Consider the following 12,394-nt stretch of genomic DNA (forward strand, 5'->3'; position numbering starts at 1 on the left):
AGCTTAGAGCCACTTCTCTCTGCAGATGTCGGCCCACTTGTCCGAGAGCTTTGTCAGCTCAGTCTGGACGCCCACGCTGTGCTCTGCACCGAAGTCGAGCCTGGCGCCGAGGACGACGTCGACGAGGTCCATGATCGCCTGGGGCCTCAGACCAGCCTTCCCGTACCCCGATACCCACATGTTGTCAGTGCTGTGGAGGGAGTCGAGGGCGGTGGCGATTTCCGAGAAGAAGAAGTGGGCGTGGTCTTCTTCGGGGAGGCCCAGGGATGAGGCGCGGGCGGTGTTTTTGTAGTTGTCGCCGCGGGCGATGCAGATGCTCAGGACTTCTTCGAGGAAGCGCTGTAGAGCGGTGGAGCAGGTGGAGGGCCGGCTGCTGGCGATTGACTTGTCAAAGTCGAATGCCGCGGCGAGTTCTGTCTGGCGGGCTGCCGTGAGGCGCAGAGAGGGCCCGAAGTCGAAGCCTTGGAGGGAGCGCAGAGAGCCTTCGAGGCGGTCTCGAGGTGTGGAGAGGGGCTGCTCGACCTCCGAAGGCGTCGGGGAGGGTGTGAGGTAGGTGGAGGCATGGGGCCTCTGATTGCCCGGCTTGACCTCGACGCTGTCCCTTACAGCTCCCTCGCGGGGAGGAGTGAGCAAGCGGGATGGCGTTGGGAAGCGAGGGTTTGGGCGGAAGCTTGCGATGGGCACCAGTCCCTTGGGGATCTGCTTGGGAGCTCCCCTGGTGGCCTTGGCTGCCTTGGTTGGCTTGATCGCCTTGAGTAGCTTGGACGCCTTGGCTGGCTTGGCCGTTTTAGCGGCCTTCTTCTGAATGTTCCGCTGGGTGTTGTAGCTCAGCTTGACGACTCCAGCGGGAGCGGGCTTGAGCGGGTTCTTCTTGGGGACGCGTTCGACGCGGATGCTGTTGGCAGAGGCCGGGACTGGCTTGAGGATAGGCATCTTGAGTGTGGTGAAGAGTAGAGCGAAGTGAAGAGAAGTAGTAGGGTAGAGTAGAGATGGAGATGAGGATGGAGGCAAAGTAGTCTTTGATAGACTAAAAGCCGAGTGAAGTAATGTAGAGTAAAGTAGAGTAAGGTGAAGCAAGGTCAGTTGGAGAGAAGTAGAGAGAAGTAGTAGGTAGTGGTGATGATTATCTTCAACAATTTGAGCCTGGTGGTGGTTTTTTGATGTCAGTGCGAGCGACTGCTTCTAGCAACTGGACAGAAAGGTCTCAAACTTGTGATGGGAATGAAAAGAAAGGGAAAGGAAGAGAAGGCTGGGGGGAGGGTATGAATTTATATCAAGCGGAAGGGCCATCTGTCTCCGATGACTCTCACCAGGTAGGTTGAAGGTTCCTAGGGTTCATGACCGTTTGACCGTTGTTCCCGCCAGGGGTCCTCACCGGACACAGACCTTCAATACCCAAAATTCACACCAACTCTAACGGAACTCCCTCACTACATGTGATTGTTGATGTTGAATTTGCATCCCGGGATCGGTTCCCGTGCCAGTGGTAGGCACGAAGAATCCCCGGTTGGTTCAACCAAGGTAAGGATTGAGAGTCATCACATAGCGCACAGGCCCATCGATGATGGCCAACTCCAGCGTGTTATCGTCGGGTGTAATGGTCAAGCTGTGGCCTGTGAGGTTGGATGTGAGGTCCGACAGGAAAGTTCGTTGGCCGCAGTCGACAGATGGTGGGAGGAATATCATCTCGTCAAACACCAGGGAGTTCCGAATCAGACTTCCAAACCCCCAACAATGGACGTAAACAAAAGCTGCGATTTTAGTGAAGGAGATCCTGATGCCATCCAAGATGTGGTGCAGAGCCAGATCCGATCTAGCCATGATGCAGTCAGTGATGGCCTGCCATGGCTTGCTATGGGTGAAAATGGAATCTACAAGTCAATATCCTGCGCCTGAGACACTTCGTAGTCAATCACACGAGCAAAGTTTTCGATTATACTGTGTCCTTGGGCATGATGAATGGAAAATTAATTCGGTCTATTGGGCCCGATTTCTCGGCAGCTGGTTACAAGACTCTCCCTCTCTTGTGCTTTCCGGTCCCTTTCGATTGCGAGTCTCTCAACAGCAAATGCCTACACTTCCTTGCCAACAAGTCTTGTCTCTGGCGGTCCCAGATAGCTCTCTGGCACAGTGCCAGTCACCGGTAGCACGATCTTCTCGAGATAAACTTCTGGGGAATTCGTTTGCCAACGAAGTGTGTGCTTCCCTTGGCTAAGTGGTGGTAGCTGTACAATCTTCTTCCAGACGTGGTCGGCCACTCCCGCGGTCCACTCAGGGGGTGTATCCCCCGCTGTTGCAGGGTTGCCCAGGACGCGGGTAAAGTTGGCAGTGCCATCATTGCCATCGCTCACTACCGCAAGGGAAAATGACATGGGCAAATCCGGATCTGTGTCGAGTGCGCCGTTGACGTAGACAGTTGCGTTGATGGCCCTTGTAGCATTACTGAAGATGTAGATGTCATACTCCACCCAGGCCGCGCGGGCCGCGTCGGCGGACTGCCTCGCGGCAGCGAAAGGCCTCAATGCGATGGAGCCCGACTCAGATCGAGAACCGAGGCCTTCCATGTGGGCGAATGCCACACCTTCGTCATTACCCGACTGGGTTGAAGCACGCTGAAAATGCGGGCCCTCGATGGATATGAGTCCAGCAGTTTCCGGAAAGCCTACAAAACCCTCGGGGGTGCGACGGTTCCAAATAGGGATATGGACCAGGTCGAAATAAGGGGCAGGCTCCCAAGCCACGCGGATTTGGACGGTCTCTTGGAAGTCGACCGGCACGGAATCCCAATCAATCGAGACGTCAATGCGCTGGTCAGACTCATCCTTAGAAACCGTGCCAGATGTCTGCGAAACTTGAACCCAAGGATACGGTACTTCGAGTGACCAGTTGATTGCACTTCGGTGGTCCCCTCGATGAAATAGCTCGATGAAGCGAGTCTCTGTTCCATGCGGCTCCATAGCAGGTATGCGAGGAGAAAAGCTATCGATTGTAGGCAGAGATGGATTGATAGACCCGCAGATACGTCCCTGGCGGTACGCGCTGAGCGAATGCTCCACGTATATGCCCAGGTCACCAAAGCCCCAGTCGAAATCCTGGCGGAGCTGGACATACGATAGGTTGGCGACCACATCACGCGAGGCAGGCCGCCAGTCGCCAAGGTCCATGTCATACTTTGGAGTTGATAGCAATCCTTTCCACTTACCATCGGCCATGCTGTCGTATTCTTCAGTGAGGTCGAAATCATCTTCAAAGTGATCCAGGACCTGTTGAGCAAGCGAATTTGCAGAGTTGCGTCTCTCAAAACTGTATTGTCTGTTTCTGCCAGAGTTGATGAGAATGAAATGGTAATGGTAACCGATGAGGGCAGGGTAGGTCAGGAGGTGGAAGAGGGCGTTGCGGCGGTCATCCGGGATGGCATCTTGAAGGGCCCTTGCTTTCTCGGCAAGCTGTTCCCAGGCTGCGAGTACACGCTCTGCTTCGCGGAAGTTTAGAATCGAGTATGTCGTTGGCTGTACCATCTCGAACTTGCGCAATCCAACCAGGTGGCTGTAAGTCATGAGCGTGGAGGAGATGTCCTCCGCATACTCGGGGCCGAAGTCGCGAGATGCAAGGGCCGTCAGGTATGACGGGATTTTGTTGTAGTCGAAGTTGCTCACGTTCCACGCCAGGTCCATAGCAAAGGCAAGTGGGAGTTCGTTGGGCTTTAGGTCACCGACATTCATGACCCAAATTTGGTTGGCACCACGCTCGAAAGCTTGAGAAAGTTCCTTGTAAACCTTGGGCTAAGTGAAGATATTAGCGGGATATGAACTACACGCCAGGTAAAACCGACCAGACTTACCAGGTTATTAGTGTTTTGTGATTTCCAACTCTTAGGCCGCCCAACATACTGAAAATGAAAGTAGACCTAGCAGAAGATTAGACACAAGAACACAGTCGAACAACGCAGCATTCCTGAACTCACACCAATGCCACCGGATCGATCTCTCTCCTTCTCTGTTGGAAGACGCTGAATGTTACCCCAGTTGTCATCGGTAAACATCAATGTAACATCTTCAGGCGGCACTAAACCAGCAGCATAGTATGTTGCGACCTCTTTGTAAATCGTCCAAACCTCTGGTCGCAAGTAAGCTCTTGATCAGTATTGTCTCTCGCTTCAGTGGTAACAGGGCTGAACTTACGATTTGATGCCGTCTCATTGCCATGATACTTGGCCAATATCTCCCGTTCCGTGGCAAAAACATCCTCAAGCACCGCGAGCGGATCATCGGCCTGGATGGGTCCGTCATTTGCCCCTTGCATGCCCAAAGTGAAGTACGACTCGTTTTTACCGGCTCGGCGGATGCCTTCTTCCATGAAAGCGACCACGTTCTCCTTGTTATTGACCCAGTCCCATTCGCCCTTGGGATCTTTGGACCACTCGTTGCTCGCCCGCTGCATGGGCTCATGATGGCTGGTGGAAACGACAATTCCGTAGTCATCGGCAAGTTGCTGGTTTCGTGGGTCATCTGTGAAGAAGATTCTGCCGGGCTTAGGGACGAAGCTCGCCCACATTGCAGGCCAGATAAAGTTGGCCTTGAGTCGGATAAGCAAGTCGAATACATGCTCGTAGAACTCGGCGTCGAGAGTGAAGTCGCTGATGTTGTTCCTTCTTCCCCACCAGCCGGCGAGCGCGGGGGCTTCGTCGTTAATGAAGAGGCCTCTGTACTTCACGCTTGGTTCGCCGTGGGTTGTGACCTTGTTGAGGGCGTATATCTTCTCATGCTTAGTTGCGGGGACATCAGCCCACCAATGTAAACTAGTTGACAGTTTAGCCTGCGTTGCACGTCCGTTTTACCATGCTTCCAGAGGCTCTGAGACACCCCAAAGGTGTATCTTGGCACGCTGAGATAACTGAGCACTTACGGCGACTGTCCACTCTGCTCAGCAAGCGTGAAGACCCCGAACATTGCGCCACGCTTGTCGCTACCGATAATCACGAGACCATGGGAGACGCCAGGTAGTGGACTGTCTACTAGAACGGTCCGAAAGGTTTCCCATTTGCCACGAATATCTGTCACGCCTACCTTGTCGTCATTTTCAAGCTGACGAACTAGAGGCGAATCTACTGTCGCGGCAATAACCGCAAAACCCGCCGAGATGGTCGAGTTCGTGTCCCGGCGGCCCAGGGTCGTATTGCTATGTCCCGCATGGTCCCATGGGGAAACAGATGGTTTTATTCCCGTGATCTGTTCGAGATCATTGGCCAAACTATTGATTGCGATGCTGATTCCGATTGGGTCACTCGAGTCGTAAAGCAAGACCGCATCTTGTAGTTCAATCGACTCGGGCAATGGCTCAAAAGCAATGAACGGCTCCTCAAGCAGGGCCGCAGCGAAGGCAAAGTATGTTGCCAAACCAACCCAGAAACGAAGGGTGAATAACAACATCATTGTGAAAATGTTGTCGACTAAGCCGGTCGAATATCACGGGTCACGGCTTGGGCCAGAAACTTGGTCTAAGGAATTCATTTATAACACATGTCGCAATTTGAGCCATCTACATCGGTAGATCTACTTCGGAGGCACTGAAAACAGGTCCAACACTTGGACAATTTAGTGGATATGATGATCCAAACAGGCTCCCAGCTCGTCGTTAGTTGGGCCGAGATGCTTAGCAAACGGATGTAACCATCCTCTGGCCAGTGTAAAGACTGGTAAATTAGATCTGAAGGTCAGATGACGTCTCAGGGAGGTACCTGCTTGGGAAAATGGCAATAGTTTATGAGATCACCCCCGCGGGGAAGCTCATCTCCAGACGAGGGCAAAGCCTGTAGGCGAGCCTTGGCGCGGGGTTGCGGGGTTGTTGGCCAGATGAAGAACAGCTTTGCACAAACGAAAGCCCGATTCATTGAGCTGTACAAGCGGGCGAATCAGCAGTTACTTGGCATGGCGACTAGACCCATGCCCAGTAAGATGAAATGCTACGTATGGTCCTCGTCAACATCCAGGTCTCCGACTGGACTGTCCCGATCACCGAGTTGCTGTAAGGAATAGGAATGGCCACCCACCCTCTCAAAAAAGGCCATAAGCATGAGGGAGACCTGCTATGAAATGCGTGATTATGAATAACATTCGTGATCATACGAATTGATACACATCGTACAACAACCCTCATGAATGAAAGGCAGGCACCATAACCAGTGTATATCTGCGCCAAGGGCCGCCCATGTGCTTCTGACAATGGAAAGCTGTATCTAAGCTGAGCGTCGTGAGAATGAGTCTATATTTCTTAGAATGCTTCCATATTTTGCGTATCGTCACGGTCTGTGTTGTGATTTCAGTGTTCGAAGCCGTTGCCGATAACCATCCGTCACCCATTGGTGCTTTCCATTAGACACATGGGCTACAGAAAAGAGTCTATAATTTGCAGTGTAATATGATTTTCGTTTAGTCGTCATCCCAGTTTGTGTCCGAATAGTAGTCGAAGGATGCGGGAAGAGGCGCGTCTTTGCTATTCGGCCCGTCTGGGTCCACCTCGTCCACCAGGTGTTTCTTCACTTCTCTCGCGACTGGACTGTTGTCCACAGGGGCAGGAGCAGTTTCTTGGACTGGCCCGGGAGATAGGTGGCTGTGGTCTGCGCGCAGCATCGTAGTCATCCACTTCGCCCATTCCCATGGCTTGTCTCTACCCGCAGGTAAGCTGTTGAAGTACTCCCAGCCCATAACTCCTCCAAACCGCGCATAGCGGCTTCGAAGCGTAAGGAGCACAGCCCCAAGCATCTCCCACGGAACCCAGCCGCCGCCGTTCTCTGGATTCGTGACCAGGCCCATGACAACCTTCTCCGGGGCCCAGCCCTTTGCCAGGATCATCTCGTACATGGCCGTGCTGCTGCAGTCGCCCCATCCACAGTAGAACTGAGCGTTGTACCAGGCGATATCCCTCCCACGCATCACCTCCAGCGCCTCGTAGTCAAACCCGCTCAGGTTATTGACTGGGCTCAGCAACGCTGCAGCAACAGGCGCCATTGATATAATGAAGTCCTTGCCGAAATCCTGCCGTACGCGGTCGATAAGGCGTATGACGCCACCTAAGCTCATCTCTTCCTCAACGTCCAGATCGAGGCCATCAAGGCCGTAGTTCCGAAGCATGTCGCGCAACGGTATATAGTATTCCTCGAATTTAGCCTCGTCTCCGTCCAACCTCTCGTATGACCCCCTTGCAGCGCCGCCGAGCATGCCCAGCACCTTGACGCCGCTGGCCTGCAATACCCGCAGCTCTGCCCATAGTGTCAGGAATCGCGGATCGTCGGGGGTGTGGTCGTTCAGTGTGAGGCCGTGCGGATCATCGTTAATGTGTATCGCGGCAAGAATCACGTGTGTGACACTAATTCCCGGTTGTGTCAATAGTGGGAGTATCGAGATGGGCTTGCCGTCGGAGGTATGATGTGTTTGGTAGTAGGTAATGACGCGGGGCAGAGGCTGTCGCGGTGGTACGGGCGGCATCGGAGGCAGAGCTTGGGGGGCTCGATCCTTTCGAGATCGAAGATTCGAGTGGTATTGAGAAAGTAAACGCGACCTGTGACGTATGGGCTGGCCGAAGATCGGGTGGTTGCATACAGAGGCGCTTCGAGCAGGGACCTAATGCGGGGTGGAAAGCTGAAGATGTATGTTCATTCGGAGCGCGCATTGCCCCTCGGCGGGAGGCACTGAACGCTGCGTCACCAGGGGTCCTTTGAAATTACATAAGCAGAATTGGGCCCTCTCTCATTCATGTTGATTTATCCTTCTTCAACTTCGTCCAATCTGTCCAATATTCATTACTTGAAAACCCCCTTAATATTTTTTCGTTCCTTTCAACTGATTGAATTGACACCATAAGATCCTTTGGGCAGTTATGGCACCCACAGATAGCCCATGGCAGCCCGAAGTCTACCAAATTGGGTCCTTTCCACTCTTATCCATAGCCCGGGTCTTGCTCGGGTATTGCGCTACAACATAGTAGCAGCCAACAGAATACAGAGTAAGGACTGAGCCGATGATATAATATATCGGCCGATCGAATATCTCCGGGATAGATAGGACAAAGAAGCCAAAGGGGACAAAGGTCCAGATGGTCCCGATGATGTTGACGACACAGAACCCCAGGGAAAGGCCTTTTCTTGAACCCGCTCCAAGATAATGGTGAGTAGGCCCCAAGACGATGAGAACGTTGGTGAAGCAGAACCACTGCATTACACAACCGTCTCCCATAAACTCAATGGCCAATAAAACGACAGAATACATTCCCAGCTGCATCGCTAGCGCATATGCCACAGCCGACGACAGGGTTGGTTGCTTTCCGAGGATCGTGGAGAAGTTTGCCTCACGATCCTGGGTGACGGCTCTGTGGATACACCACAGTTCAAGAGTCGTCCAAATGAAAAGAGCCGTTGAAGTGCCCCTGAGAAACCAATGTTCGTCGTACTGAGATGCGGCCTTGCCGAGCAAATATGACCATGTCGAGTCGTGGGCCAGATAGAAAGAGTGCATCCAAAAGGGCATTGGACCCTTTCCCTCCCGTATGGTCAGCCTAATGACATAAGTGTACTGCAGATAGCCGACAATGAAACTGATCCCAGCTGAAATGAGAAGTAGCGTGTTGTCAAACTTGTAGACCTCCGTCAACCGGTCGTAGTAGTTGATTTCCGTCATCTTGGCATGAGCTCAAATATCGCAGTATGCTTAAATGTACTGACGGCAATTGGCTAGTAGATGTAGGTCGAACGAATTCAGGTATGCGAAAAAGAAAATCGATTTTCAAACTCAGATACGGTAGACCTATATACGTGATTATTTCGATCAACTTCAGGCTAAAAGTCCCTCTTGCCGTGGGCAAGTGACTCCATGCAGACAAAGTTTGCAAACTTCGGCGCCGAGATTCCTAGTTGAGAAATTCCAACAACGCACCAGCCGCCAGGCTATGCTATCAAACATCTGGGCGTTTCGCCCCGGAAATTAGCTTCATTCTTTATCAGAAGTGATATAATTTCTATGGGGTCATGGAATGGACATCTTCTGTGCACACAGTCGTCAAATATTTCTGCCTGATTTGATTGGTGCTTGATCAATGTCTTGATTCGAAAATCATACCTGAAGTCTAGTATCAAAGAAATTTTCCTTCTTTTTAGGAGTTCATGTGTTTCTGAGCTTCAAATAACCTCTTCGTACTGGTTGATTAATCGTTGAGGCACCAGACCCCGTAGCACGACAACACCCGCATGCACAATACCCCACCGCACTGTCGTTAAGATATCCGCCATTATCCACACCAACCCATTTGTCCTCCGCCGCTCTCTCCTAAATGCAACCTCGCTGCGTTCCGACCGTTCCGAAAGGCTTGTCACTAGAGCGTCCATCTCGCCCTGCGGATCCCAAATCATCTCGTCTTCTTCCATATCTAACTCATCATCGCCAAAGTTGTCAAAGTCCCTGCGAGATGAAGTTCCATAGGGGCGACTGGGGCGAGCGTGATGATAGGCCCAGCACGTCAGAGTCGCCAAGTATAGGCACCAAGGTACGTGGAAGAGGTTCATGGCTTCTGTGTTGCTGAGCGCCCGCTTGGTCTCCCTCAACATCTGCGCCGAATGCCAGGCTGCTGCCGACGCGGATTGCTTCGTGTGGTTGCCTGACTCTTCAGTATCTCCAACAGAAGTATATCCATGACTCCGTCTCATACCTGCAGAATGGTCTTCTTGTGGTCCCCCAATGCTTGCGGCCGCCCATTTCTTGACCACTTGCGCAGATCGAAGGTAGTCCTTTTGCTGGACCGGTCTACCAAGAATGTGGCGTGCTCCGGCGTAAATTTGAACGTCCAAAAAGTCCATGTTAAGCAATGCTTGCGCGGAATGGTAAAGGGCCTTGTAGGCGGCTGCAAAAGATTCGAATTCGACCCGCCGCGTCTCGTCGTCGATGTCACTTTGGCTACTTCCTTGGGGTCGTGACGGTGAGCGTCGTTGCATCTGAGCCGAGAAACCTGAGCAATAGGCATCAAAGTCACTCTTCCATACATCGTAGGCGGTCCTCACCAGCCTCCGCCAATCCCCCCCACGGCCGTCCCCAGAGACAACACCAAGGGCAGTCTGGTCACGTCTTCCCATGTCCCAAGAGATAGACATAAGACCATGAAGCACTAGAATCCTTGAGAATCCGGTAAGACCGGTGGGACGTGAGGTCGACGGGGTTAGGTATGACTTGAGAGTTGGTAGGTAGAACATTCTCTGGTCGCCGAAAGTTGAACGCCAAGTTGATGCCCAGGATGCAGCATCTCGTGCTTCCCAAATACTTTGGCTGCAGGGTAGCTCGAGACGCAGTTCAAATGCAGACATACAAAGGCTTTGGCAAAAGAGAACTGCGTGCTGGGTGTCCCACATGAAACATAATAAGGCGAGTCTGCATTGTATGTTAGATCATCTTCCCAGTAACAGGGAACTTTCCAGACGCAGGCATACCTCTTCTTTTGCTCCGCATCAGCCCACTTTCTCCAAGCCTTCTCAAGTAAGTCGGCATTATCTTCACCGGAAACCGGCGGAGGCCCAGGAGGCCGCACCGATTGGCAGTCAGAGCGCCGAATAAGATTGATCAAAAGACCGTGGAACAAGTGACTCATGTCGTGCTGCTTTTGTCCAGCCCGGGATTTCCCAAAACATTCGACTAACAAGATTGTTTGTAATGTCCATAGCTCTGGTCTAGGCGAAAATCCCGCGTGGGCGAAGATGCTCGGCCGGATGACATCGTGGATGCAGACAGCCAGTTGGTGACAATCCTTGCTCGAGTAAGTTGCGCCCAAGAGCAAAATTGAGAGAAGGAGAAGTGGCTCGGTGCTTCTGCAATTGAATGTTTCTAGGTGAATCAATGGATACGCAGTATTAAATCTGTTGAAAAACAGGCCCAGGTATGATTTCAGAGATTCTGTTGTTAGCAAGGGGTGTTCCCAGATTGTAAGTCTCTGATCGGGCAGGCAAGGTTTTGCGTTGTCGATTACGTTTAACAGAGTCTCCCGAATGTCATCATCGATCGATGGGATCGTGAGCGGCTTTCTCAAAGATGAAAGTGGCCGCTCTGGCTCCGCTGGCGCTATTCCGCCGATCGCAGTGTAAGGTTTGCGAGTTGTCGGTGGAGCTTCTATGTCTCTACGAGGTGCCGTGATATCTGTGCTCCTTTCTCTTGAATTGTGTGTAACCGGCCGCCTTATGACGTCTTGTGATTCGGCTTGGAAGTCGTTGACAGGACCAGTCGAGTTTTCTCCTCGTCTGACTTCCTTTGGAGTATGGTCCATGCTTTCTGTCCACAGCTGGGCACTCTTCATGGACTCTGGTGTAATAGCAAAGTTTGGTTGCGTTCTAGGGACAGATTGACTGCCGCCGATCTGAGTTTCAAAATCTTGGTTCTTGTTTGCAGGTCTTGAACTCGTGGCAGGCACTGAGGATTCTTGTATGTCGAAAAGCCAGTTGTAATCTAAGGCAGTCGTGTATGGCATATTAAATGAACTGGCAGTATCTGGCTGGAAGACTTGATCATAATCCAGTTGATCACATGCAAAGTATTGTTCGCCCCAGCCCTGTGGCTGGGTTGCATCGATGTCAAACTGGTTGTCCGTCGTGATGAAGTCTTGGAACTGTAAGGAAGGGGGGAACCCGGAGAAGTTATTGATGGTCTCTGATGGGTTGAATACTCCCCCACGACCAAGAGAGTATGGTTGGTTGGTGTTTGAATGTGCTGGCCGCAATTCCACTGTAGTACGTCGTAGATCACCAGGTGATATGCTCTCGCCTAAGTAATGTTGTTCTGAAGTTGGATCTTGCGACGACGATAAACTATGATTGGCGTCGGTGGGTTCAGGCTCCGGTGAAGGAACTTGTTGCGCTTGTGGGCGCGCACGTCCTGTATACGCCCTGCCCCGTCCAGGAGGATTTGGGCAGGGCCGTTTTTCAACAACCGAGCCGTCAGGAGCCTTCCAGGATCTTTTTCTCGTATCTAAAATGCCCGAACCAGGTGCGCCTGCTTCTAAGTCTTTTTGGCGGTGCCGGTCCATATGCCGTTCTGGTCATATTAGCCAAGTAATTCATGCATTGATCACATTTCGGTGCGCTTAAGCAGGGCCATGAGTAGTAGTTCATGACCAACAGCATGCACTAGATACCACTTACTCAACAGGTCAGGCCGTTTAAAATGAGCACGGCAGATATCGCAGCTCAATCCACCAGGCATATGATTAAGAGCATGGCGCTGCATGTGCTCAGCGCGGGTGAAGCGTTTGTTGCACCCCGAGTGAGTGCAAGTGAAAGTCTTCTCTTCACCTGAAAACCCTTCTGAACTCTCCGAGTGACGATGGCTGTCATTGCGACTCGCTACATCCTGAGAGCCGTCCATTGCTG

The 12,394-nt window shown here is 52.1% G+C and overlaps 5 protein-coding genes across 5 annotated transcripts; all 5 read right to left on the reverse strand.

The window, feature by feature from the left end:
• Positions 1-3: 3 nt before the first annotated feature.
• EsH8_III_000297 (uncharacterized protein) lies at positions 4-933 on the reverse strand (the record flags this gene model as incomplete). Its single annotated transcript, XM_083262022.1, has 1 exon — positions 4-933. One exon carries the CDS (start codon positions 931-933, stop codon positions 4-6), a length of 930 nt encoding a protein of 309 aa, XP_083122509.1.
• A 1,139-nt stretch (positions 934-2,072) lies between these two features.
• EsH8_III_000298 (uncharacterized protein) lies at positions 2,073-5,432 on the reverse strand (the record flags this gene model as incomplete). Its single annotated transcript, XM_083262023.1, has 5 exons — positions 2,073-3,782; positions 3,842-3,907; positions 3,965-4,116; positions 4,182-4,798; positions 4,906-5,432. 5 exons carry the CDS (start codon positions 5,430-5,432, stop codon positions 2,073-2,075), a joined length of 3,072 nt encoding a protein of 1,023 aa, XP_083122510.1.
• A 996-nt stretch (positions 5,433-6,428) lies between these two features.
• Positions 6,429-7,484, reverse strand: EsH8_III_000299 (glycoside hydrolase family 18 protein; the record flags this gene model as incomplete). Its single annotated transcript, XM_083262024.1, has 1 exon — positions 6,429-7,484. One exon carries the CDS (start codon positions 7,482-7,484, stop codon positions 6,429-6,431), a length of 1,056 nt encoding a protein of 351 aa, XP_083122511.1.
• Positions 7,485-7,910: 426 nt separating this feature from the next.
• Positions 7,911-8,672, reverse strand: EsH8_III_000300 (uncharacterized protein; the record flags this gene model as incomplete). The annotated part of the gene is made up of 1 exon (XM_083262025.1): positions 7,911-8,672. One exon carries the CDS (start codon positions 8,670-8,672, stop codon positions 7,911-7,913), a length of 762 nt encoding a protein of 253 aa, XP_083122512.1.
• A 497-nt stretch (positions 8,673-9,169) lies between these two features.
• Positions 9,170-12,389, reverse strand: EsH8_III_000301 (transcription factor domain-containing protein; the record flags this gene model as incomplete). The annotated part of the gene is made up of 3 exons (XM_083262026.1): positions 9,170-10,409; positions 10,469-12,059; positions 12,167-12,389. 3 exons carry the CDS (start codon positions 12,387-12,389, stop codon positions 9,170-9,172), a joined length of 3,054 nt encoding a protein of 1,017 aa, XP_083122513.1.
• Positions 12,390-12,394: the final 5 nt, after the last annotated feature.

The sequence above is a fragment of the Colletotrichum jinshuiense genome, chromosome 3 (genome assembly GCF_051148585.1).
Source record: "Colletotrichum jinshuiense chromosome 3, complete sequence".
NCBI classification, from domain to species: domain Eukaryota; kingdom Fungi; phylum Ascomycota; class Sordariomycetes; order Glomerellales; family Glomerellaceae; genus Colletotrichum; species Colletotrichum jinshuiense.